The sequence below is a fragment of the Orcinus orca genome, chromosome 2, assembly GCF_937001465.1.
Source record: "Orcinus orca chromosome 2, mOrcOrc1.1, whole genome shotgun sequence".
Taxonomy (NCBI): domain Eukaryota; kingdom Metazoa; phylum Chordata; class Mammalia; order Artiodactyla; family Delphinidae; genus Orcinus; species Orcinus orca.
Window position 1 is genome coordinate 147,021,267 of NC_064560.1, and position 27,778 is coordinate 147,049,044.

Below are 27,778 nucleotides of genomic sequence, written 5' to 3' on the forward strand. Positions count from 1 at the left end.
TGTAATACCTTTTCCATTTTCCATTTGTCTGGTGAACTCATATTCCTTAAGACCCATACAGCTTAATGTTTTCTCCGTGACACTTTTTCCAGTTCACCTAAACGGAAGTGTCTGTTTTGTCTTTTGTGCCAGCACTCTACCTACATCTATTTCATTTATCTTAGCACTGATAACACTCTTTTGAATTTATGTCTCTTGTATCCTCACATGTCTGTCATTTTCTGAGGATTTTTAATTCTTTTTGGCCTTAATACCTAGGAACAGGTATTTTCCTTTACGGAAAACCCCTAACGAACTTTTTGGCCAACCCAGTATTAGGCACTCAGCCATTCTATATTGAATATATTAGCTTTATAGTAGAAAAAGCTAGTGGAATATTACTGTTTAGTATTATGCATATTTTATCACCATGTGAAAGAAGTTTATATATATAATGTGGCGATTATTTTATTTATTTTTATTGTATTTTATTTTTTAATTTATTTTTTGGCTGTGTTGGGTCTTTGTTGCTGTGCACGGACTTTCTCTAGTTGTGGCGAGCAGGGGCTACTCTTTGTTGTGGTGCGCGGGCTTCTCACTGCGGTGGCTTCTCTTGTTGCGGAGCATGGGCTCTAGGCACACAGGCTCAGTAGTTGTGGCTCGCGGGCTGTAGAGCGCAGGCTCAGTACTTGTGGCACAGGGGCTTAGTTGCTCTGCGGCATGTGGGATCTTCCTGGACCAGGGCTCGAACCTGTGTCCCCTGCATTGGCAGGAGGATTCTTAACCACTGCACCACCAGGGAAGTCCAATTATTTTAAATTTATGTTCTATAAGTAGTTATTTTTCAGTTTTACCTTATTTGAAGTTTCTTATTTATGTCTTGACAATTTTTAATTTTAATATTTATTTGAGTATTAAATCTATTCATTTTCATACTACACGTGTGAGAGTTACTTCCTCATTTAAAGTTTTTTTAAATAAGGCAATCTGTATTTTTGTCCTCCTGGTGATAAAATAGGTGAAGTTAAGCCTCTGTATTCACTGATTTTGCAAAATTTAAATTAGTTTCCAATGTTATTTACATATGTTTGTGAAAGTCTTTTTTTTTTGGCCATGCCATGCAGCATGCAGGATCTTAGTTCCCCTACCAGGGATTGAACCTGTGCCCCCTGCATTGGGAGCACAGAGTCTTAACCCTTGGACCGCCAGGGAAGTCCCTGTGAAAGTCTTAAAATCCATAAAAATCCAGGTGTCAGTAACCTAAATCAATTTTAAGAAACTTGGGGAAAAAATCCATAAGGTTGGAGCATATGGTACATGTACAACCATGTCTGATAATTAGGTTGAAGACGTAGGTCTGGGTCAGAGGCTAGGTCAGAATATGAAAGACTTCAAGGAGATTGGATTTTAACCTGAATGCAGGGTAAACATTGAAGTGATTTTGGCATGAGGGTGGGATATGATCCTGTTTACTATTTTATTTTTCATGTTTACTTTTTAATAACTTTTTTGGCTGTGTTGGGTCTTTATTTCTGTGCGAGCGCTTTCTCTAGTTGTGGCAAGCGGGGGCCACTCTTCATAGCGTTGCGCGGGCCTCTCACTGTTGCTGCCTCTCTCGTTGTGGAGCACAGGCTCCAGACGCGCAGGCTCAGTAGTTGTGGCTCACGGGCCTAGTTGCTCCGCGGCATGTGGGATCTTCCCAGACCAGGGCTCGAACCCGTGTCCCCTGCATTAGCAGGCAGATTCTTAACCACTGCACCACCAGGGAAGCCCTTAATAACATTTTTGATAGCAATATTGAGGTGGGGTTAGAAGCTGTGGGACCAGAGGCTGGAAGACTGGTTTATGTTTATCTAGCTGTAGTGAGAAGGGCATGAAGTCATATTTAGAACGTAGACTAAATTGGACCTAATAGCCAGTGGAATGTAAGAGATAAGGTAGGTGGAAGAGATTCGGCAACTTAGTGGTTGACAATATCAAGATTCAAGATGAGAAATGTTGGGACTTCCCTGGTGGTCCAGCAGGTAAGACTCCACGCTCCTGATGCAGGGGGCCTGGGTTCAATCCGTGGTCTGGGAACTAGATCACACATGTGTGCCGCAACTAAGAGTTCACATGCTGCAACTAAGTGTCCGCATGCCACAACTAAGAAGTCTGCATGCTGCAACTATGAAGCCCGCATGCTGCAACTAAATATCCCACACTTAGCTGCAACTAAGAAGTTGGCATGCCATGACTGAAGTTCCCACATGCCGCAACAAAGATCCCGTGTGCTGCAACTAAGACCCTGTGCAGCCTAAATAAATAATAATTTAAAAAAAAGATTAGAAATGCTGAGGGTGTTGATTTGTGGATGAAAGTGACACACTTATAGACACGTTGTATATAAGGTTCCAAATTGAGATGGTGTAGATACTTTAGCTCTTCAACTTGGTGTTTTTGATTAAAGTTTGTGTGTGTGTATATATATATGTGTGTGTGTGTATATATATATATATATATATATATATATATATATAAACTAGTGTGTGTAGATAAATGACATGTTTTTCAAAACACTCTTTGCTTAAAATCTGTATTTCTTTATGCAGAGCGTTGGCAGTTGTATATACTAATCTGAAATTTAGGGAAAAGGTTTGGGCTTAAGTTAGAGTTTTAAAGTCATAGTATGCTTATTATTTCAAGCTGTATTAATAAGATTGGACAGAAAGTATATAAAAATAGATGAGAACAAAATGCAGAGTGGAATCATTGGGCATACTAGCATTTGGGGGCAGGCTGGAATCAAGGAGCAGTCAGAGACTTGGAGGAAAACCAAGAAAGTGGTAACTCAGAGCCCAGGGTGAAGAAGATTCTAAAAGGAAGGTTAGTTAACAGCCTTAAGTACTGAGGACATTATTAGGATAGATGCTGTACTATAAAACAAGTATTCATTTAATTTTGCATGTAAGAGGTACTTGGTGACTTTAATTAGGGCAATTTAATTGGAGTGTTTGGCACAGACATGTGAATTCAGGAGTAATTGGGAGGTGAGGAAGGAACTGCAAAATTTGTTGATCATTTATAAGTAATCATTTATAATTTAAACATGGATTGCTGTATTTAATTTTTACAGTCACTTGACAGATGAGAAAACCAAGATTTAGACAAGGGAAAAACTTCCTATAAGTCAAATAATTAGTAATGGACAGAAGTAGGATTTCAATGTATGACTTGTCCACGCCTTCTTCATTCCATTGCAAAGGCAGGAAGGAAATGAAGATGTCTGTAGACTGTTTTATCAAGTGGTAGGTTACTACTGTAGAAAAGGAGAAAGGGTGTGGTGTTTTGGCTTCTTTAAATCAGAGTTCCTTTGAAAGAGTAATGTGTAGTAGAAATGTAATGTGGGATCTAAAATTATACTTCATATATAAAGCTTGTATTTTTATTGTTTTCCTTTAGATTTAAAGAACATATACAGAATAACTTACCTAGAGATCTTCTAACTGGTGAACAGTTTATTCAGCTGCGAAGGGAATTAGCTTCTGTAAATGGGCATAGTGGTGATGATGGTCCTCCTGGTGATGATCTACCATCAGGAATTGAAGACATAACTGATCCAGCAAAGGTAACCAGACTTATTAAAAAAAATCTTTCAGTGCATGAGAAACTAAACTTTATGTCCCTTGACTGCATGTGTGGTATGACTTGTAGCTCATATAAAATCAATTTCTGATTAAGGCAGGTGGGAATTCTTTAGCTTGTTTGATTTAGAGTAGATAATGTGTTTTACTATGAGACACCTGAAAAACTACGTTAGCTTAGAAGGATTATTTGGCCTATGTTGTGATGTACTAGCCCTGTTTTTTGTTTTTAAAAAGGCATATGAGAAAGTAGTTTATTAGGAAATACATTTACAGATTTCAGTATTGTTAATTATACTTTGCACATAATTGATAATGGTTAAAAACCCATCACTATTCTAAGACTATAGTATGGGTGGATAATACTTAAATGTAAGCAGTGATATTTAAAATTTTAGTATATAACTTGTGTGATTAAAATTTTTTTTCTTCCCTAGCTAATTACTGAAATAGAAAACATGAGACATAGAATCATTGAAATTCATCAAGAAATGTTTAATTATAATGAGCATGAAGTTAGTAAAAGATGGACATTTGAAGAAGGTGTAAGTGCTTGCTTTTTTGTTATTGTCATTATATGCTTCAAAATACAGATAGGAGTAATGTATTTTTGTTTTAGTTTTGAGTGATGTCTCTGCCTTTTAGTTTTGCTTATTTAAGTGATGAGGTATTTGTCCTACCTATGGCTTCCATTATCAGTTTTCCATTATTTTATCATTTTCCATTATCAATTTTAGAAACATTGAATTCAGACTTACATGAATTGCAAATTATCTTTAATCTGAACCATTTTATTACAGTTCAATTTTTAAAATCAATTTCATTGAGTTTTATGTACAACAAAATGTACCTATTTTAGGTACAGTAAAATGAGGTGTTTTTTTTTTTTTTTCAGAATTCTAATTCTTTGTTTTTTTTAAACATCTTTATTGAGATGTAATTCGCATGCCATATATAGTTCACCCATTTAAAGTGTACAGTTCAGTAGTTCTTAGTATATTCACAGATAGGTACATACAGTTAATTTTAGAACATTTAATTAATGTTAATTTTAGGACATTTTCATCGTCCCGAAAAGAAATCCCTTACTCTTTAGCTTTCACCCCTCTACTCCCTCATCTGCTTACTGCCCCCAACTCCCAGCCCTAAGGTACCGCTAATCTACTTTCTGTTCCTATAGGTTTCCCTCTTCTGGCTTTTCACATGAATGGAATCATGTAGTATGTGGATTTTTGTGACTGGCTCGTAAAATGAGTTTTGACAAATGTATATGCATTGTGATCACCACAACAATCAGGATATAGAACTACTCTGTCACCTCAGAACCCCTTTTCAGTCAATAACCTACACTGCACTCCTACCCCACGCAACCACTGATCTACTTTCCTTTTTTTTTGTTGTTACATTCACTAGTTTATTTTTTAGATTCCCCATATAAGTGATACCAAATGGTATTTGTCTTTCTCCTTCTGACCAACTTCACTTAGTATGATAATCTCTAGTTGCATCTATGTTGCTGCAGATTGCATTATTTTGTTCTTTTTTATGGCTGAGTAGTATTCCATTGGTGTATATATACCACATCATCTTTATCCATTCATCTTTGGATGGACACTGATCTGCTTTCTGTTACTGTGGTATAATTGTTCAATTCTAAAATAGTCAGCAAAGAATACAGTTTTCTGAATATAAAATTGTGTAGTTCTATTAAAATGACAGGGTAAGTGGAAAATACATTCTGTTTCTTCAATTTATAAAGCCTAAGTAATTAAAGGGATTTTAATTTTAGAAGTTTTTTTACTCATGAGATGTGATTAAAATTTTTTGGTTCATTATTATAATTTAAATTTGTATTACTGTAGTCATACATATTTTGGTGTTGGTACTGGTTTACTTTCATTGTCATGTCATGTTTTTATTACAGATTAAAAGACCTTATTTTCATGTGAAACCATTGGAAAAGGCACAACTGAAAAACTGGAAAGAATACTTAGAATTTGAAATTGAAAATGGGACTCATGAACGAGTTGTGGTTCTCTTTGAAAGATGTGTCATATCATGTGCCCTCTATGAGGAGTTTTGGATTAAGGTAAGCAAATTATATGCTCTGAAACTTGAATATATTATAAACATTGATCTAGTGACTAACCTTTTTTGTACTTCTGTTGAATGTTGTTCATATAACTATATCTGTTGCATTAGGAGATGGTCTGCTTGCAACCAGATTTGACTGCTGCATATGCCAACCTCGTTGCCTCTCTTCGTCCTTCCTTACAGAAACTAGTCTAGTGGTTCAATAAAGGTGCTGAATGGGTTTAAAAATAGAATTTTATCGTTCTGTCACATATTTAATGGCTTGTTCAACTGTAAATTTTTCAGTATTTCCTCTGTTTCTGTATGTAGTATGCCAAGTATATGGAAAATCATAGCATTGAAGGAGTGAGGCATGTCTTCAGCAGAGCTTGCACAATTCATCTCCCAAAGAAACCCATGGTGCATATGCTTTGGGCAGCTTTTGAGGAACAGCAGGGTAAGAATGAGGAAATTCAGTTGATATTTTGGGATTTAAGTTACTTTAGGATAAAGTTATAGGAATTGAGTCTTGAGAGATGGTGTAAAGCAGAGGTCACGTAAACTTTTTCTGTAAAGGGCCAGATAGTAAATGTTTTAGGCTTTGGAGACCATATGGTCTCTTTCCTAACAACTCTGCCATTGTAGCTCCAAAATAGCCATAGACAATAACATAAAAAAATGAACATGGCTGTTTTCCATTTCAAAAAAAAATAGCCAGAGGGCTGGATTTAGCCTGTGGGCTGTTATTTGCCAATACCTGGCATAAAGGATATTTCATAAGTTTAAACAAAAGCATAAACATTTAATTACTATTTCTAGGTAATATTAATGAAGCCAGGAATATCTTGAGAACATTTGAAGAATGTGTTCTAGGATTGGCAATGGTTCGTTTGAGAAGAGTAAGTTTAGAACGACGGCTTGGAAATATGGAAGAAGCTGAACGTTTGCTTCAGGAAGCTATTAAAAATGCCAAATCGAATAATGAATCATCATTTTATGCTATCAAACTAGCCCGACATCTTTTCAAAATACAAAAAAACCTTCCAAAATCAAGAAAGGTGCTTTTGGAAGCTATTGAAAGAGACAAAGTATGTATTTGTGTTTTTTAGAATATCTTCCATAAAAAAAAGTAGTCTTTTTTGTTGTTGTTTTTCATTTTGGCAACTATGATGAAAGGTTTGGTCTGTATGTAATATATTTCATTACTAAATGAAGACAACAGTCCCTCTAAACTGATGTTGCCATTCTTTTAAAAAATTTTCAAATTATCATTAAGAGGTTGAGAAAACTAACATTATTGGATTTTCTATTTTCTCCACATTTAGAAATTTTATGGCAAGTTTATTAAGTAGAGTAGAGGGCCTGAGAACATTTTATAAACATAAGTATGGCAGTTGCCTACATTGTAACAATGTAGCAGTGAGATTATTCTCCTTTTCTAAAGTATTTCCTTTTATATATCAACTGATGTCAAAAGATAGTGTCTAGGAAATTTCTCATTTTTTAGATTTTCGGCTAATGACAGGTCTGTTTAAGACACAGGTTTATAAGAGGTTTGCTTCCAGCTGCAGTGAGGAAGATTATCTATGGTTGTGAAGATTTAGATTACTGGAAACTGTAGAGATCTTTTTTTTATGTTTTACTTCATATTTGTTATGGTAGGTCAAGCTACATTAAACCCAAGATAGGATATAGGGTTTTAATTTATTGGCATTTAACAACTTGCATAGTTTAGGAGATGCTAGGATGATGTCTCTACCTACCAATGTGCTTATTACTTTTTTACCTGTTTATTAGATGTATGCTGAAAAAATTTAACATCAATTACATTTTAATACAATTTTCAATATTGAATTTTTCAAGTTGAGACATAAAAATTAAGGCATTTAAAATATCTGTGGTCTAATCAAAATATCTTAGAAATATGATTAATTGGTACTGCTTTTTACACAGGAGAACACAAAGTTATACCTCAATTTACTTGAAATGGAATATAGTGGTGACCTCAAACAAAATGAAGAAAATATCCTAAATTGTTTTGACAAAGCTATACATGGTTCATTACCTATGAAAATGAGAATTACATTTTCTCAGAGAAAAGTGGAATTTCTTGAAGATTTTGGTTCAGATGTTAATAAGTAAGATCTTAATTATATATTATTATCTATCTGAATAGTAATAGAGCACTGATAATTTTGGATGGGAATTTGATGATGAGTACAAAATAATATACTGTTAAATTTAAAATGTTTCCTAGGTTTCTTTTTCCTCGGGTATATGTGGGGGTAAATTCAGTTTTGCAGATGTCTATGTGCTTAATGAGAGGACATATGGTTTGTCTTTCCTTCAAAATTATTTTCAGAATTTTAGCGTGGTGATTTAAACAATGAGTAGATGAGAGAAAGCAGGAGGCAGGAATTCTGTGAAAAAGGAAATGGGTGAAGGATTGAACCCTGAAACACGGAAACATTTAATATATAGACCACCAAAGGTAGATGGGGTTTTCTGGAATAGGAATGCCATCTCAGATTAGAGAAGAGGATGGGTGTGGTTTTACAGATCATGCCTTAATGACCTCATCTTCATGCATTATAAAAGGCTAAAAGATGAGGGTGGGGAAAAGGACAAGTTTAAAATTTAAATCTGCAAAATAGAAGAGTAGAAATATTGATTAGAGCATTGCTGCCATTCCTTTCTTACCTGGTTCTAGTAAGGAAATACCCCAATTCCTGTTAGGCAAGTGTGTATACGTTTTTGATGGCTGAGTAAGATTTTAATTAAACTGAAAAACATTTAATATGAGTTACATTTTAATACAACTGTATATATGTGCTTGGCACATTAAAAGTTTTATAATTACCTAATGTAAAGTACATTAACAGTCTAACAGGGGAGGAGGTACTGGTCTTTTAATAGACAGAGAGGCTTAAAGAGAGATTAGGCAGTTTTTCCAAGGTCACTTAGCTATTACATTGTGCAGCTGGAATTAGAACCTACTTCGGAGCCTGTGTTCTTGACCACCTCATGTGCTGTATGTGTCTTCCTTTTGTTTTGTACTGAAGAAAGTATACAAAAGAAATGGCATATGTAATTCTAGCTTTTAGTCTAGTTGGATGGTGTGGTGACTAGAGAGGCTGTACATAAGTATGTGAGGTAGCATATAACTGTTAAGAAGGCTTTGATCTCTCTGGAACAGAATGTATTTGGCATCTTTCATAGAGGAGGTGGGGCTTCATTTAGTTACTACTGTATTCTGATAAGCTAAGGAGAGGATAAAATGGTGGAAGCAAATTAAAGTTCATGTAAAAAGAATATCTGCTTGATTGGAGGGTTTTATGAAGCGGTAAAAGCTTGATGCTAAATGTGCTGTGTCTTAAAAGCTAGACTGAGTTCTGAGCACATGTACACGGTTGACAGTAGGAAGCTATTAGTGTTTTGAATTAGATTAAATGACGTATTTAAATTTGGCAGTAATATACAGACAAATCTGAGGTCCGACACAAGGATGCCAGTTAGGCCCTTGTAAATATAGTCATGGAGGGTCTGAGTATCAGGTCTAAGATTGTTGTATTTGAAATTTTAAAAGGGAGTGATATGGAAAATAAATGAGTTGCTTAGAAATTTAGGTAGCAGTGTAATGAATTGGTAAGGATTAATGTTCAATCAGACAAATATAGGATTAAATCCTAGCTCTCACTTAATATTTTGTATTCCTCAGTTTTCAGATTTTCTCATATGAATATTGAGTCTCTTGTTGCCAACCCATGAGTTGTTAAAGGTCTTAAGGAAATTAGTCCATTTTAAAGTCCTTTATGTTGAGTAAACACTGAACCAGAGATTATTGACAGTTTTTGCCCCTGGAATATTTTGGGACCAGTGTTACTGTTAATTGTTATTAAATGTGTACATATGCAGGCTGTCCAGGGAAGTTGAACATGCATGTAAACATCAAGGTCATTTCCGCAGAAATGTTAATTATCTGTGTTCAGGTTTCTGATTCCTTAAAAAATAAGGCCATCTTTGTCTTTCTAAAAAATATTTAAGAAAATGGTAAAAGGAGGGCATTTCCTGGTTGTCCAGTGGTTAGGATTCCACGCTCAAAAAGAAAATGGTAAAAGGAAAACAAAATCATTATGATTTTAAAGTCAGTTTGGCTTCAAGTGACATTGTTTTTGAAGTTCTGAGTTCCAGGTGAGACCTATAATACATATCACATTTTTTTATTTATTAAAAATTATCTTTTTAATCAATGATAACTATACTGTAGTTTTATTTTAGCTCTAATTCAGTTTATCAGATGGCCAAAGTTTACACTTTATCCTAACTGGTGGCAGGTGTCTTTAAGAAGCATTGTTAAGTTAGATCTCAAAAGTATACAAATTATAACTGTCAGGACTCGTTGCATTGGACGGAAACATATTGTCAAGGTCACTGTCTTTGTCGTGTGATAGCTCCTTAGTTGGGCTCTCCCCATGTGTTACAAATAATAAAAACAGGTAGCTCTTGGCCAGTATCCCATCAGCTTTAGCCCACTGTAGTACAGAGAACAGGCACTTTTTCAGTAGCTCAGTCAAAAATCCTGGGACTTACTGACAGCCTGGTTTGAGTCACATGATCACCTCTAAACCAGTCGTTGGTCAGAGATGCGTAGTACGGTAATTGGCTAGGCCTGTATCTCTGAAGCCTCATTTGAACCACATGGACTGAGAAGGAAAGTGCAAGGCAGCGGTTTGCCAAAGCAGATAACATAGAAAAGGTAGCTGGGGGCAGTTTTGCCTACTGGATCATTTTTTTTTTTTCCAAAAGGATGTTCATTGCAACATGCTTTTGTTTCCCTAAGTGGAAATAACTTAAACACTTTAAAAATTTAAGTTTGGCTTTTGTCTATTCCAAAGGATTGTTTTTCCTTCCCTCTCAGGCTTCTGAATGCTTATGATGAACATCAAACACTCCTAAAAGAACAGGATTCTTTAAAAAGGAAAGCAGAAAACGGGTATGTAACTTCCTGCTGAATCAGAAAGGGATGCTTAAAAGAAGACATTTCATTGTGGAAATCCCTTTAAAGATAATTATCACCTTTATGTTGTGGTAATTTATTTTCGTGATTTGAAATCATATAAAACAGAGTGGTCAAGAACTTCAGATGAATGTACACAGGTGACACTCATCCATTTGTTAAAAGTATTTATCTGTGGGAATTCTGAAAGTTTCCATTTTGACCTTTGATTTAGATCAGAAGAACCAGAGGAAAAGAAAGCACACACAGAAGATACAACTTCATCATCTACGCAGATGATTGATGGTGATTTACAGGCAAATCAAGCTGCTTATAATTATAGTGCCTGGTATCAAGTGAGTTTACATAATTATAATTGAATTTTTGGTTAATAGATGTTATTAGAAATGCATAAATGAGGATAGTCTTTTTTTTTTCCTTTAGAAAAAACAACTCTTTGCTTTGGTTGCAGATTGTATAATACATTGTCTTCTGGTTAAGACTTGGAATTTCAGCAGTGAACACATGCTTGTTTTCTTAAATATACCTGCTTTAATTACATTTTTATATGTAGAACTCAGCCATAGTTCTTGTATGCTAACATGTTTGCTTTTTCCTTTCAGTACAATTATCAGAATCCTTGGAATTATGGACAGTATTATCCTCCCCCTCCAACCTGATGGGAAAATTAAATATCAGATGGAGTGTGTGAAAAGTTTGAAATTATTTTTTTTTAATGAGGGATGTAAACATAGCATAAGCTTGTTGTATTTGATAACTTGTCTTCCCTGTTTCTGTGTAACATGATTTGTTCAGTAATAGGGGAAAATGTCACTTAGTAGCTTACCACAGATACTATTTCCTACCATTTATAAAATTTACTTTTTATTGGAGAACTATTTTTTTGATTTTTGCATTAAGTGGTCTAGAATTCTTTTGCAATGCATTTGCAATAGAGTTTTGTAGCCTTAAGGGTAGGGAAAAAAAACTGACTGCAAATCATGTCAGTGTAGTACAAGGTTCTGAAAATACATAAGGGCTGGTTATTAAGGATTTACCTCCTCAAAAAAAAAATGGCTTTTTAACCTTTGCTGACAAGATATTGTCTGTGTGGTTCAATTATCGTTGTGAATTTGGATCAAACAGCAGAAGATACTTATTAAAATACTGTCTTGGAATAGAGATTATAAATGAGGAAATGGAATGTTTGCATCCCTTTAAAAAAATGAAAATCATATCAAAACTTGTTTCAGGAGACTTTGTATTTGGAATATTCATGTTAAAACTTGTGAGCAAGCTTTCATTTTGATCAAACTGATCATCTTCGTTTTTGTAATAAAACTGAAGACTCATCCAATAATTGTTACGAATTTATTGAGGGGGGGAAAATCACCTAATAATATTAACTTTATATTCACCAGTATTAGTGGTTTATTGGTTTTGAAGTATACTTTCTTGAATTCATCTATTGTTGACAATTTATTAGACCTTTTAGCCTTTTGCTTCCTCTCAATCTCTATGCTTTTGCCTTCCTTATACACAAATATTTAAAGATTTTAAGATGATTGTCTCTGGCAAAGCTGTCCAGACAATTTTACTGTTACTCCCAGGTTTGACGAAGTCTTAGTACTGGTTAACCTAATCAGAACATGAATATATTTACACAACACAAATCAAGACATAGGATAAATTTTTATTGAGCCTTTTAGTTTACAACATGAGGTAAAAGGCAAGTCAGTTCTCTTTAAGTGATATTCTACACAGCTGTAGTAAAATATTTTAAACTTCAAGGATTTATAATGGATTACATTTCTTAGAAGTTGGGGATCAAGTAAACAAGTTCTAACTTAACTTCTTGAATTTTCCAGTTGACTCTTCCCTTAAAATAGTAACCAGTTCTAATGAGACACCTAAGTTTCTTCAAGGCTGTGTTTTATTGTTGCTGATGCCTTTACTATTTCAGTCAATATCCACTAATTCCACTTCAAAAATAAGTTTTGCATTTGGTGGAATTCTGTTGAAGAAGTCAAGGTAAATTTGATAAAACTTGCCTCTCCTCTTATTCCCCTTAGTGTAAATTAGAATTATGGGACTTCTCCGGTGGCGCAGTGCTTAAGAATCCGCCTGCCAATGCAGGGGACACGGGTTGGAGCCCTGGTCTGGGAAGATCCCACATGCTGCGGAGCAACTACGCCTGTGCACCACAACTACTGAGCCTGTGCTCTAGAGCCCGTGAGCCACAACTGCTGAGCCCATGCACCACAACTACTGAAGCCCACATGTCTAGAGCCCATGACCTAGAGCCCCCACCACAACGAACAGCAGCCCCTGCTTGCGGCAGCTTGAGAAACCCCACACACAGCAACGAAGACCCAACGCAGCCCAAAATAGACAAATTTATAAAAATAAATAAAATTAGAATTATGTATATTGGATACTGGTAATTAACTCCAAAGGGAGGGCTTTATAGTTGACTCAGGGCCTAGTACATAGGAACCTAGAGGTTCCTAAAAGTATTTTTGTGAATGGAGGTCATAACCTGTCAATAAAGGCTGACTAGATAAATTCAGCTTGAACTAGGATCTTCCTCTCTAGTACTGCCAAGTTAGCCACTACTTGATGAAGACTGCTACTTAGTATGCCCACCCCTGCCCCAAGTGATTTCAGTCTAGCTGATTGTATATGTTACATTAAATCAAAGTTCATATGAGGTACTACCTGATATTTGCTGTGAATTTTCAGATGTTGAATTCAGATAACAGTGATTTTTATCTGACTGGTCTTGAGATACTTCACGAGAGGGAACTGCAGTTGGTCACGGGATTTTGATAGGCTGAGAAGAAGGCTATTTATTATATTCCCAAGTAACTAATTGATAACTCTAGAAAAGACTTCCAATTTTTTTATCCCCAAACTTACTCTGACTGGTCCAACTAGTTCTCTGGGAATGGAACCAACAACTAAACTACCTTCCTACTTAGCTATTGGATTGTTCTGGTCGTAATAGACTGGAGTCATGGCTCTTCTTTTTTTTTTTTTTTTTTTTTTTTTGCGGTACGTGGGCCTCTCACTGTTGTGGCCTCTCCCGTTGCGGAGCACAGGCTGCAGACGTGCAGGCTACGGACGCGTAGACTCAGTGGCCATGGCTCACGGGCCTAGCCGCTCCACGGCATGTGGGATCTTCCCGGAACGGGGCACAAACCCGTGTCCCCTGCATCGGCAGGAGGACTCTCAACCACTGCGCCACCAGGGAAGCCCGGCTCTTCTTTTTTTTTTAATGTTCACAAATTGGGCCTTTCAGAAAAGTACTGTCACTAGCTGTAATCACAAATGCGTACACTATGATGTTGGACCTGTGGTCTCCTTCATTTCACAACTGGTGATCCCCAACGTGTTCCATTTCTAAGCCTTGAGTACCCAATTAATTGCCTGAAATCATATGGAAGCATAAAATTACCATGAGCCATATCTGAATCCTACAGTTTGCTACAGTTGTTTGTATTGAGCATCTTAACTCCTTTAAATAAACCCTTCAAACATTAATAGTAGCTTTTCAAAGATGGAAACTTAAACCTCAGTTTAGGTCTTGAAAATTAAGAGCTTATAGGAAGAAAAAAAGACTCCAGCTCAAGTTAGAATACTTTGTAACAGTAGAAAATATTGTGTATATTGGAGGTGTTGACACAAAAGCATCTAAATATCAGGAAGACTGGTCTGGACAGGATCTCTGACCTAGAGGTTAACCTAGACAGCATTTACATACCTTCAAGTGATCTTTCTTAATGATTTTTCTTTTAATTACAAAGGAAAAAAGGATACTTAGCATCAGGCTGTCCTTTCTTTCCATAAGCCCATTCTGGTTCAATCTCCAGTCGAGCCTTTTCTCCTTTACTCATAGTCAAGAGTGCTTCATCCCACTAAAGGCAAGAACATAAAATCAAAACTAATGATACTTTACAAAAGCATGCAAAGCCAGAAGAAAGGCAAGATTACATACAAAGCATTCTGTTACAGGATTTCATGTCCTAAGGTAATGTCCTTGGGTGAGAGTCTCTAAATCTGTCCTTTATTTCCTCAATGAAAAAAGTTAAGGACACATTAAACAATTTTCTAGTGTAAATACTTGAACTTTTCAAAATGATATAATGTCATTTTGTACAAATTTGGATCTTAAAGCCAAATTACCAAAAACAGTATGATGCAAGGATACAGAATATATTACTAATATCATACACTGTTGAAATGTAACAATTACATAAAGCTCAAATGATAGAGATCTGTCACATACTGGAAATTAAGAGTATGGTTGACTAGAACAAATTTACCAGTAAACATTTTAGTTACAGAAACAAAAATAGCTCAACCTGATATATCAAGTTGGTATAATCAGATAGTAGTTAAAAGTGATTTTCAACTAAACCTTTAGTTTCAAGATGTTTTATATTCTATTTTGGACTCTGGATATGATTGAACAATATTTTAGGTCTTATCACAGTACAAAGAATAACACATTTAGGGTCCTCATAACTGCATTTAAATAGGCATTTTGGTTATTAATATTTGACGTCCTGCTGTTTCATCTCCTTTTGTACTGTACACTGCAATGGTCAGTACAGCTTAAGCCTAACTTCCCCTTTTTTCAGAGTTTCCTTCTGTTACCTCTCACATGTAAGGGTGGGTAAAGGCATACTTAACATTTGAAAGATATTTTTGGTGTTTGAGCCTAAATTGTGAGAGGTGAGAGGGCCACAGGAAAGACTCCTAGAAGTTTCTATCAGTACTTCAGTGGAACAGATATTTTACCTTTCTGAATCATGTATAAGTGGTACAACAGCTATTTAACATTTTATAAGAATCAAATTTAGAAAGCCAAACATTCTGGCAATTACTTTACAAAGAAAAAAATAATAAAAGGGGCAGGCATGGAAGGAAATAATATTTGAGTCTCTATTATGTGCTTTAAGTTATACCTATTTAATCTTTTTTTTAAAAAAATTTATTTATTTTTGGTTGCATTGGGTCTTTGTTGCTGTGCGCGGGCTTTCTAGTTGCGGCGAGCAGGGGCTACTCTTTGTTGCGGTGCGGGGGCTTCTCGTTGTGCAGCACGGGCTCTAGGCACGCGGCCTTCAGTAGTTGTGGCACACGGGCTTAGTAGTTGTGGCGCATGGGCTTAGTTGCTCCACGGCACGTGGGATCTTCCCGGACCAGGGCTCGAACCCTTGTCCCCTGCATTGGCAGGTGGGTTCTTAACCATTGTGCCACCAGGGAAGTCCCCCACTTAATCTTTTAGCAACCTTGAGGTAGGCTGTACTGTCTGAGATCCAGAGAACGTAATTTGTGCCAGATCAGTTAGCAATGATAACACTTGATTTGTGAGACTCGAAAGATTGTTTTCATTCTATTCTCAAACCTAATTCTTTATGTTACCATACCACAAGTAGCGTGTGCCAGAATATCTACTGGTTCGTGGCCAGTTTTTACTTACTCCTCTGATAACTTTGCCTATCCCAACCTTAAAACTTAAAGGCTTGGCATTTTTCTTCTTCTTCGAACCTGTAAAACAGATTTTCTTTATAATTAATAATGAAGTTAAGTTCCAATTGAAAAACACAGTGATTTAAGTCTTTAAATTGATTTCAGAACTTACCATGCTATGCATCTGAAAAGAAATAAAAATTCAGAAAACCAAGTAATTCATCAAGAAAATTTTGGATGTAAAAATAATTATGGTCTAAAGGAGGGAGACGGAAAGGACCTATATTTACACCATTAAAATAACACTATTCTGCCTTTTATATTAAAATACAAAAGCCGGAATTTGGGGCATTAACAAAGTTTAGACTAAGCTTCCTTATTTTTTGCTTTTCAATGACCAAAAGGTCTTCATTTACACCCAGCCAAGTAGTGAACTGAAAACCTTTTACAAGTAAATCACAGGTGTAAAAGACTTCCGGAAAAAAAATGACAGCCAAGAAAAAGGTACTGCCAACACAAATATTTGGCATACCCTAAAGCCAAAGAGATAAGATTACATTTAGACTTACTCGTTTGAATATTAGTATCAAAAACAGTCCCATCCTGTAGTGTTCCTGTATACCAGCAGTGAACAATATCTCCCTTTTTGGGAAAGTTGGTTTTATCTCCTTTTTTAAGAACAGATTTTGTATATTTTGGTGGACCCTAGAAACAAACAAAAACAACACACACATAGAGTTGTTAATTCATGTCCTTTTTTTAGAAGGATGACAAAGAGAATACTTATACAGCCACCTGTGACCTAAGTCCAGTCACAAGAATTTCACAGATTTGGTAACAAACTATTTTGCCTCTGGTTCACCACTGAGTTAAAAAACTCACTATCTCATTTCAAGTCTGTGATGAGAATATTAGTAACTAGCACACCTATAATTTCAAATAACTTCCAGCTTCTTTGGAAACCAATGTTCTTTTGACAAGAGTAATTAATATCAAACCATAAAATGAATCCAGTTATTTTCCAAGGTTAGAAGTATCATTACATTTTAATTCCTATAAAATTATAAGGCATTAAATCATTGTGACATCTTTTCAAGATTTGAGTTGTGTTAGCACCAATAATTGGCATTACTAAATATTTAAATTATATCCAATTAGAATAAATACAAGTAATATTGCATCTGTTCCTGGACTTGAATTGAAAATAAGTTCACACAATGAATGGAATTATCTATAGAAATTACCATAAGAGGCATATTTCCTAGAACAAAGCAGGATTATCAGGGTCTTTTTTTTTTTTTTAAAGCTAAGGGTTAATCTAATCATTAGTGAGGAATCAATGAGAATCAAAAGAATCAATTTCTTAGGTAAACTTAAAAATATATAGAATTTTATACTACAGAACATTCCAAATGTTTTACAGAAACTAACTCTCCCTTATGAGGTAGGTACTACTATTATCCCTGTTTTACAGATAAGGAAACAAAAGGATAGAGTGGATAAGTAACTTGCTTAAGGTCCTAGATCTCCAAAGTGGCTGTGTAGGATTGGAAACCAGGCAGCCTGGTTATAAAGCCCAAGCCTTAACCACTTTACTACCTCTCAAGCACATATGGAATGTCAGGTATTAATACTAGTCATTTTGTTATGTCCATTCATTTAACCATACAGCAACCTGGCAGTTCTTTCCCCATCTTTTATAAAGAAAGTAGTGAGGCCTGGATAGGGTATAAAGCCCTATGCAATTCAGAGTCTTAAGGATTAGAACTTTCAGCTAAAGCTAGGCTGCCTCCCTAAGTCAGAAGAAAGTCACATCTATAGCTTGAATACAAAGTGTATTACAAAAGTAAGCATTAACTTTCTTCCTGACCCATTCCAAGCTTGTTTTAGTGAGACGTTACTTTAGAAGTCTACTGCTAGTAGTGTAAACTGGTGCCATCTCTTTGGAATGCAATTTTAAAATGTTAAAAGTATGATAATTCTCTTTATACAGATATATACTCAAGAAGTAATTTGAAACTTAGGAAAAAATCTTTATGCAGTTATTCCATACACTATTATACATAATGGCAAAATAAAACCACATATTTATGGTAATATAATAGTTTTTAGTAATGTGGAAAAATTCTTATAAGATTACAAGAAAAATCAGTAGAAAGTTCTACAGTAAAATCTCAACTTTTCAATAAATATACACAGAGAAAATATTAAAAAATATTCTGAAATGTTAAACATTCATTTCTAGGTGTTGGAATTATGTTTTCTCTATCCTTTTCTGTTATATCAGAAAAATAAATGATTTTTAAGGAATATAGTTGACTTCACAAAAACTGTTAACATATATCCCAAATTTGAAAATAATTTTAACTTAAAGCATTTAAAAGCCACAAAATGAGGATGACAATATACGTATATTATGTGAGAATATCAGAATATCAAGACTTTATTAAAGAAATTACAGATAACTATTGAGTGGATAAGGTACGATTAGCAAATAATAGCCACATTTTAAAACTTAATGTCGGGCTTCCCTGGTGGTGCAGTGGTTGAGAATCTGCCTGCCAATGCAGGGGACATGGGTTCGAGCCCTGGTCTGGGAAGGTCCCACATGCCGCAGAGCAACTAAGCCCGTGCGCCACAGCTACTGAGCCTGCGCGTCTGGAGCCTGTGCTCCGCAACAACAGAAGGCAGCGACAGTGAGAGGCCCACGCACCGCACCGCGATGAAGAGTGGCCCCTGCTCTCCGCAACTAGAGAAAGCTCTCGCACAGAAACGAAGACCCAACACAACCAAAAATAAATAAATAATTAAATTAAAAAAAAAAAAAAAACACCAATGTCATTTCATTATTTTCCCCTTTGTTGTACCACGTTGCTTGGGCATGTTGTGTTACCTACATTAGAGGTCCTAGTATAATGCAAACACAATAAATTGGTGGCTATATCTCAGTCTTAACAGTGAAGGCGCAATCTGCCTACTTGGGGCCTCAATTTCAGTGTTTCACAAAGTGTCTTTTATGGATCACCCATTCCTTGGCATTGTTGGAAGAAAAGGGCCTAATATAATTAAGTTTGGGAAATACTGCATTCAAGTTAAATATGCCTCTCTTGCATAACTTCTCAGAGCTGATTATGCATTAGCTAATATACACTGTGAATCTTCAAGTAGGAGACACAAGGTACAGCTTTTGATGACACATGAAAACAACATGGAACTTCTGGGACCTATAAAACACACTTTGTAAAATGGTGGATCTCATTTTGGGTTTCATTGCAAGAACCTGATTGCTTCATGGTGGGAGGTCAGATCAGTCCCAAGCTATCCTGGAGTTAATGTGCTTGAACGGACCTGGCTTTTAGGTAATTTCCTGGCTTTGCAGCAATTTCTTAGTCCAGAGTGAGGAAAAGAACTACATTCCTGAGACTGGGTCTGAGCTAGAAACTTCTAGACACAGATAAAGGAACTTTTGAGAGTAATCATCATAGCTGCAATTAACTAGATCACGGCATAGCCTCTAAAAATGAGAGTACAGTTGACCCTTGAACACTTTGGGTGTTAGGGGTGCCAACCCTTCCTGCAGTCCAAAACTCATGTATAACTTATAGTTGGCCCTCCCTTTACATGATTCCTCCGCATCCATGGTTCTGCGTCCGCAGATTCAACCAACTAAGGATTGAGGGTCATGGAGTACTGCAGTATTTACTACTGGAAAAAATCTGCATATTATAAAGGACCCATGCAGTTCAAACCCATGTTGTTCAACGGTCAACTGTATATTACATAATTATTCTCAATTCAAGAAATATTTGAGCATGTTCTATATGTCAGGAACTAGAGATACGCAGCTGAGCTGGCAGACGTGGTTCTGGCCCTCCCTCTAACAGAGAATATAGGTGTGTGTTAGGAGACCTAAAGAGGAAGCACAGGGTGCCAACATGAGAAGGACACAGTGACGTACTCCAGTATAGGCTATAGGCTGGGAGAGGGTTCTCTGAAGTAATGTTTACACTGTATCTTGAAGGACAAAAGAAGGTCACTCAGTAGAGGAAGGTTTACAACAGAGAATAGCATGTTCATAGCAGGGAAGAGCATGAAAATAGTAGTCTGCAAGGTAAGAATGAAAAGAGAATGGTATGAGATGAGGCTGGAAAGACATAACATGTTAAGAATCTGGGTTTTTATCTTTAGGTCACTGAGCAACCAATTACCAGTTTTAAACAAAGAAGTTACAAAATCAGATTTGTGTTCTAAACAGATCAGTTTGATCTAGTTGAGGAATGGATAGGGAATCAAAAGTGGAAGTGGGGAGACTTGATAGGAAGAGGTTAGTATAGTAGTCTAGGTCTATGCTGGGGTGCCAACATTGAGGATGACAGAAGATGAGCAGTTTTGTGATATATATATGCAGAATCAACAGACTTTGGTGATGATTATATGTAAAGAAGTTATGAAGGATGAATCTCAAGTTTTTGGCTTGAGTACTTTTACAGTCACTTCTGACGTCTGAGTGTGAGTTCCTGACCTAACTTATACTTTCTCTCCTGTCCAATATTCATTCATACTTGAAAACTTTCCTCAACACTATTTAATACATAATAGGTAATAAATATATTGACTATGACTGATTTATTTAAAGTCTAGTAACAGCTATTAGACAAGGTTCTCTGCATTAAGATGAATAAGGTAGAGGTAAATAATATAGATAACCATGTGCTACAGAAATTTTTGGCAGTTATGTAAAGTCTGGGATGGTAAAAATTTCAAAGGAAGCGATGAGCCGATGACCTGGGTCTTGAAGGGGACAGAGAACTGACAAATAGGGAAGCTGAGAGGAGAGACACACTAAGCAAGAAATAAAAGTATGGACAGTTTAGTAGACAATGGGCAGACATCTGTGACCGAAGAAGAATATTTCTATAGAAGTAGTAAATACGGAGCTGGGCAGGGGCCAGATATTGGAAGGTTTTGAATGCCAAAAATGCAATCCAATAGAAAAACAATGAGTCACAAATGTAATTTTAAGTTGTCTAGTTGCTGCATTAATATCATTTCAACATGTAATCAATATAAAAATGTTGAGATATTTTACATTAAAAAAAATCACATTAAAACTTTGAAACTGCATATTTTATACTTAAGGCACATTTTAATTCGGAGTGGCCACAAAGTGCTCAGCAGCCACGTATGGCTAGTGACTACTGTACTGGACAGTGCAGCTCTAGACAGTATAGAGTTATTGAAGATTTTTGAGTAGGGTGCAGTTTGCAAAATATTTTAGAAAACTTACTAGAACAGCCATTTTGGGGCTGAATGATGATGAAAGAGAATGAAGGCAGATTAGTGACTTTTCCCACACTCCAGGTCTGAGGCCTTGGAATGCTTGAGAATCAAAAAGGAATGGATGAAGATGTGAAAAAGATGTTTGAGAGCCTTAGATCTGAGGGAGACATGAAAAGGAAAAAGAAAACCAAAGATCAGAGAACTTTTAAACTGGGAAGAAGAGAATGGTTACAACTATGTATGTTAATATTTTGGTAAAATAGAACACAAGAGTATATAATGAGAAAGGAATAAGAGAAGGTTGAGAACTTCTGGAAAAATGTCAAGTAGTTTATGTGGATGGGGAATTGAGTGAGGGATAGTATGAAAGCTGCTGAGTAGCAGTGAAACTAGAAACCATGCCTGTCTGATATTAAGCTTTAATTTATACAAAGCCCAGTAAAAAGTTTGATGATTATTTTTCTTCACAGTACTTGCTCTGCAGTCCTGAAGCATGAACAGGGAAAGCAGACAGCAGGGACCAGCAAAGTACTGGTCAAGAAGTTACGGAATCTAGGCAGGAAGACAATGAGTACATAAAAAAGAGGGCTCACACTGACCAGTTAAATGAAATGAAAAGACGTTTTAAAGAAAACGATATAGTTTAGGACTCTCACGAAATCTCTCTAAATTGCCTCCAGCCCTTACAGCTTTTACTTTTATTTGTAATGCTCTTTTTCTTAATCTCTTGATATATTATCTGCTACCTCATACGTCCCTTACTCTAGTTTTCTGGAATACTCTTTCTGGAAGATGAACTATGTTGCCAACTGCTTTTGTAAACCTTCTAATAATTATACCTCTATTTACCTTAGTAGCTGCTCAATATTCGCCCACTATATAAAACATTTATCAAATTATTATTATTGTCACTGATACTAACACTGCTAGGAATGAGTGAGCTTAGTTGTTAGCAAGATATTATCAAAAGTGGCAAGATAATAATCAATTTAGCTCTACTGAGGCTTTTCAAAGAGCTGTCCTTAGCTCTACTAAGGCTGTCCATTTACAGAAATAGTTTTGTTTTTTTAATGGAGACACTGGTGGAAAAATGTTTTATTTTTTTGAATTTTATTTCATTTATTTTTTTATACAGCAGGTTCTTATTAGTTTTCCATTTTATACATATTAGTGTATGTATGTCAATCCCAATCTCCCAATTTCAGAAATAGTTTTATCTAGCTCTTCAAACCTTGGTACCAAAATACAAAACCTGGGCTGGGAAAGATGAGACAGATGAACCCACACCCTGCAGCCAGGCCCGAATTAACTATTTATATTGCCTAGGACACCATGTACATCAGAAAAAGCTAAAAATAATCAAAAGGAAGTTTCTTTCACTCAGTCCAACTTGGCTATAGAATAGGCCCTTAAAATAGCTTTGAAAGCTCAGAAGTTCTGGCCAGACATAGAGGCAATATAAAATACAAAGCTAGGGCTTCTCTGGTGGCACAGTGGTTAAGAATCCGCCTGCCAAGGCAGGGGACATGGGTTTGAGCCCTGGTCTGGGAAGATCCCGCATCCCGTGGAGCAACTAAGCCTGTACACCACAACTACTGAGCCTGCACTCCAGAGCCCACGAGCCACAACTACTGAGCCCATGTGCCTAGAGCCCGTGCTCCGCGACAAGAGAAGCCACCGCAATGAGAAGCCCGCGCACCGCAAGGCAGAGTAGCCCCCACTCACGGCAACTAGAGAAAGCCCACGCGCAGCAACGAAGACCCAACGCAGCCAATAATAAATAATTGATTAAAACAAACAAACAAAAAAACAATGTACTGATTTGGCCCTATGAGTGAGAACATGTTTTTTTTAAAAAAAAAAAAAACTAGAGGTATTTCACAGGAAAGGCTTACTAACTGTAAAGCACTGGTTCTTTTTTCCTTATTGAGTACACCCAAGGGAGATAACCCACTCCATATTAGTGTTTGGCTCACTGAAAGTGGCCACCCCTTATTATGAGAAGTCAGTGCTGTAAAGCAAATACTTTTTCTCAAATTCACATGCGAAATCAAGTAAGAATACATTCTATACGTACCTCATCCAGAGTCTCTTCAGACTTGGTTTCTTTGGGTTTATCTTCATTAAGCTTCACATTTTTCACCTGCTCAGACACTTTGCTTATACTTTCAGTACCCTTGAAACGCTGTAAGGAAAATGGTCTAATGTTTATCATATTCATGTCTGGCTAAGAACAAAGGAAGAATCTTATATTAAGCATTTTAATCAACAAATTATGAATCTCAAACTATCTCACAAAATAAATTCTGTAATGAGACCCGTAACCTTTAGAAAGACCAATTCAGACTCAGAGATATGAATAGTATTCAATCAATTCCTTAATAAAGATTCTCTTTTTTTTTGTGGAAGGTGGTCATTTCATAGTTAACATATATTGGAGAATTTCTTAAAATTTGCTTTTCTAAAGGCTCAGCCTAGGTCTAACCAAGAGTTTAAATACATTAATGAAATGCAACTTACTTTAGATTTGTAACTTTTCAGTGTCCTTAAAAATCTGTTCCCTTTCAAAATATCAAAACATCCTGCCATATTACAGATTAGCCATGCTAAATTTGATAGTCCATTTATGATTATAGTTAAGAAAAAGTACAGGTGGAAAAATGTCAACATATTCTGCAAATAAATGCATTTAAAGCTTCTTTTTGGGAATAAAATATCTAAAATGATATTTTGGTAATAAAATGTAACAATACTCACCTTACTTTCAAAAAGATGGTTATAGGCTGTAACCAAATGGTCCTTGTTAGCTGTCTTGGCCACATTTTTAATGTTTCCTAATAACTTATGTTCTGCAAGAAACTATAAAGAAAAAAAGCTGGTTAGTCAAAATAATTTCCCTCATGTAAGAAAGGGTCTAAAATTAGAAAATGAACTTTTGAGTTAGAAATTATGTTTTCAATCATACTATTGATAAAAGAAATGAAACATTACATTTTATACTCTACTTCATAACAAAAATAAGATTTAAGGAATATTAAAAAAAACCATATTGGGTAATTATAAGAAATACTCAAAGATTAGAACTGTAATATTGCATAGTGGTTACACTGGTGTGTACTAACCCTTTTCCCATCATGGAACTCACGGAAGAGCACACTTACACAGCAAGCACATTTTGGTAACTGGGCAAAGCTGCTCCTGGCAGGATGTTACTTGGCCCGTGCCCTGGGAGCCTCTAGCCATGTTGGGTATTAATATCTTGACGTATCTGTAACCCATTCTTGGCACACCCAGAAACACTGTTACACAATGCTGGATATATAGTGTTCAAATGTATAGACTGTGGTGTCAGACCATCTGGGTTAAAATCCTAGCTGTCTGATTTTAGACAAGGGACTAAGCTTTCCTAAAGACTCAGTTTCTGCATCACAGTGAAAGATTAATAACAGCATCTTATGTCAGAGGCTTCTTATAAGGGTAAATGTAATAAACCATTTCCAGTCATACAGTAAGAACTCAATACATATTACCTATTTGATTAATAATGTATTTAATAACTCTAACAGTAGAATTCCATTTCTCTCAAATATAAGACTAAACTGTCAGATGAATACTGAAATACTACTACTGAAATATCAAATCATCAAAATCATGTACCTTCATCTCAAAATCATGTACATGTTTTCCTTACTTTATTCTTCTTCCTTTTCTACTTCGTGGTCCTTGCTTGATTCCTCATTTTGTTACCTTCCCAAAGTTGTCCTCTGGCATCTTTTAATCTTTCTAACCTTCTAACCTTACAATAAAGCAGTTTTTCTGAAACAATCACTATTGCATTTTTCTCTCTCACGCTTAGAGAGAAACGTTCTAAATGATAAAGGCTCATGGGAAAGGCTATTTTGATTAAACAGAAGCAGCTACTTTAGCACTGTTGTGATTTCTTTAGCAAGTTTTCAGAAAGATATCCAAAATATAAACATCTCCATGATATCTTATGATCAATAAAATAGTGACTGTCAAATATAGGTTTACATATGTGAATGAACACTGGAAAATATGCATGTAAAAGATTGGTATATTAGTATTAGTATCTTAGTATTTTGACAAGCCAAGTCTCTTGAAATTGTCCAACGTGGGCCAGTTTTACATTAGATTCCACCTTGGGATGATTTGTTTTATAAGAATTTGATGAATATAGTACAGTTTTGAGGCATTACACGTTAATAAATGATATATCTACTCTATTGTTTCAGTGAAATGTGGATTGGCTTAAGAGAAAATAATTCCACTAAAATAGTAAAATGGTATAAAATGGTGTCTCTGAGGCATGGTCTTTCATTTTCACACTTGTATCCCCAAACACTGAGTACGGTTCTTGCTGTAGATGTTGTGTAAGTATTTGCTGATGTCAGAATTATTATTCAGGAGGGAGATTATTGGAAATTAAGTTAAAAACCGCAGATAAACCACATTTAGACCCCTGCTATTTCTGATAAGTGGGAGATGCTGTGGGCACACAAACTGTACAGTCGTTCTGCAATTTAAGGAGATATGAATTACATTAATTTCCGAAGGAAAAGAAGCCGTCTGACAAAAATAACTTGTGACTACGGAGAGTGGTTAAGATGGAGACTGTGCTGAAAAATGCAGGGCGTAAAAGTAGGAAGAATGCCAAATAGATTTCTTGGTTTATAACAATGGGAGACCACTGTACCCGAAATACTCATGTAACTCCCCTAAATATACAGGTGAAAAGGTCATTTAAAGGATCGATATTTTAAAAGTTAAACAGCGAGACTGTAAAAAAATCACAATTATTAGTGTTCAGTGCTTGGTAATTGATGAGAAAAGCAAATCGCACCATCGTTCTCACCGAAATCTTCACATCCCTTCTCATTTCCCTAACAGCCCACACTCCCCGCCAGGGATCTATCTCACGCAAGCCTCCAGTCCTCGGGCCCCCGTCTCAACCCCCAAAATCTACTGGGTTCCTTTTTTTCACAGCCTCCACCTCACTCAAGCATCTCAATGAGGTTCTAAATCTGCTACTGCTGCGTGCCGCAAGAGGTAAAGTTGCTCCACCCGCCCAAGTAGGGCCGGCCCGAGGGGCGGGAGCGTGGCTCGGGAGCGCACGCGGGACCTCTCCGGCCTTCCAGGCCACCGGCCGCTGGAGAGCGAGGGCGGGGGCACCGAGGAATACGGAATGTATGGGCATCTACGGGGGGCTGAAGTGTCCCTCAGCCGCACCAGCCCGGCCGCCCCGCCGCCTCCGGTACCGAATCTGAACCGTGATCCTGCAGAAACTTGATAATGTCCTTCTTAGGGAGCTGCTCGCTGCGCAGCTGCTCCACGGTCCAGGCCCGCTGTGGAACGGCCGCCGCCATCTTCCCCCGCTGCCTCCGCTTTACTGAGCCAGCCCGCCTGGGTTCGGCATTGCCCCGCCCCAGAGGCGTGGCGCGGACCCTGCTCGGAGCTCAAGCGGGCGGGGTCACGGCGCTACCCAGCAGGATTGGGGCCAGTGTTTGAGTGACGTCAAGGCTGTGCTCCGCGGGCCTCTTTGTTGAGTCCGGGGTAAAACCGGCCGATGTGGCCTCGGCAGCGGACTACGCAGAAAGCCGCAAGCTGTCAGCTGCTCTTAATTGGAACCCTTGTGAGGGGACGACCTCCGATAGTAGTGATTGTTTACCAGCCATTACCCACACTTGTTTATTACCGACAAGCTGCTATGCATTTAAAGTCTTTAATATGTTTAAAGGAAACAAAAGCATTCAGACATCTAATCTCATTTTATCTAGTTCTAGCCTAAAGATTCACATCTGACTTGGCTCAGTCCTTGTCCATCAGAACAACCTATATTCCACCACTTTCCTTTTAAAACTCACACAAATTAAACTAAAATACAACCAGTTCCCTTCCCCCTCCCAAATACAAACATATGATAAACAGCATGTCTAAAAGCAAGTCCAGGGCTTCCCTGGTGGCGCAGTGGTTGAGAGTCCGCCTGCTGATGCAGGGGACACGGGTTCGTGCCCCGGTCCGGGAAGATCCCACATGCCGCGGAGCGGCTAGGCCCGTGAGCCATGGCCGCTGAGCCTGCGCGTCCCGAGCCTGTGCTCCGCAACGGGAGAGGCCACAACAGTGAGAGACCCGCATACCGAAAAAAATAAAAATAAAAATAAAAAAATAAAATAAAAGCAAGTCCAGACACTTGACCATATAAAACAATGTAAAGTGGCTACACGCAGGATGGCTCTTGCTGATGGTGGCGATGAGGGGGTGACATTATTAGTGGTCCAAACAACCTCGTGATGTGTGTGTACTTTTCCTCAATACACGAAGAAACAAATCTACA

At 36.9% G+C, this 27,778-nt stretch overlaps 2 protein-coding genes and 1 non-coding gene across 8 annotated transcripts in view; 2 read left to right on the top strand and 1 right to left on the bottom strand.

Annotated features, from left to right (window-relative positions):
* PRPF39 (pre-mRNA processing factor 39) overlaps window positions 1–12,031 on the top strand; it is a 37,207-nt gene extending 25,176 nt beyond the window's left edge. For all 6 annotated transcript variants that reach the window (XM_004270009.3, XM_049706887.1, XM_049706888.1 and 3 more), the window contains 9 exons: window positions 3,421–3,586; window positions 4,040–4,147; window positions 5,527–5,691; window positions 6,006–6,132; window positions 6,495–6,763; window positions 7,629–7,813; window positions 10,594–10,668; window positions 10,907–11,027; window positions 11,295–12,031. In XM_004270009.3, the coding sequence (XP_004270057.2) occupies window positions 3,421–3,586; window positions 4,040–4,147; window positions 5,527–5,691; window positions 6,006–6,132; window positions 6,495–6,763; window positions 7,629–7,813; window positions 10,594–10,668; window positions 10,907–11,027; window positions 11,295–11,351 (1,273 nt within the window). In that variant the 3' untranslated portion in view covers window positions 11,352–12,031. The remainder of the gene's footprint in view (window positions 1–3,420; window positions 3,587–4,039; window positions 4,148–5,526; window positions 5,692–6,005; window positions 6,133–6,494; window positions 6,764–7,628; window positions 7,814–10,593; window positions 10,669–10,906; window positions 11,028–11,294) is intronic.
* LOC117201412 (small nucleolar RNA SNORD127) lies at window positions 6,834–6,919 on the top strand. Its single transcript, XR_004483431.1, has one exon. It is a non-coding gene; the product is annotated as a small nucleolar RNA SNORD127 (small nucleolar RNA).
* Window positions 12,032–12,344: 313 nt separating the features above from the next.
* FKBP3 (FKBP prolyl isomerase 3) lies at window positions 12,345–27,164 on the bottom strand. The gene is made up of 7 exons (XM_004270011.2): window positions 26,703–27,164; window positions 24,184–24,285; window positions 23,504–23,611; window positions 16,716–16,851; window positions 16,157–16,224; window positions 14,491–14,588; window positions 12,345–12,685 (listed from the first exon to the last, which is right to left on the bottom strand). The coding sequence occupies exons 1-7, from the start codon at window positions 26,808–26,810 to the stop codon at window positions 12,631–12,633; spliced, it is 675 nt and encodes a 224-aa protein (XP_004270059.1). The 5' UTR covers window positions 26,811–27,164; the 3' UTR covers window positions 12,345–12,630.
* Window positions 27,165–27,778: the final 614 nt, after the last annotated feature.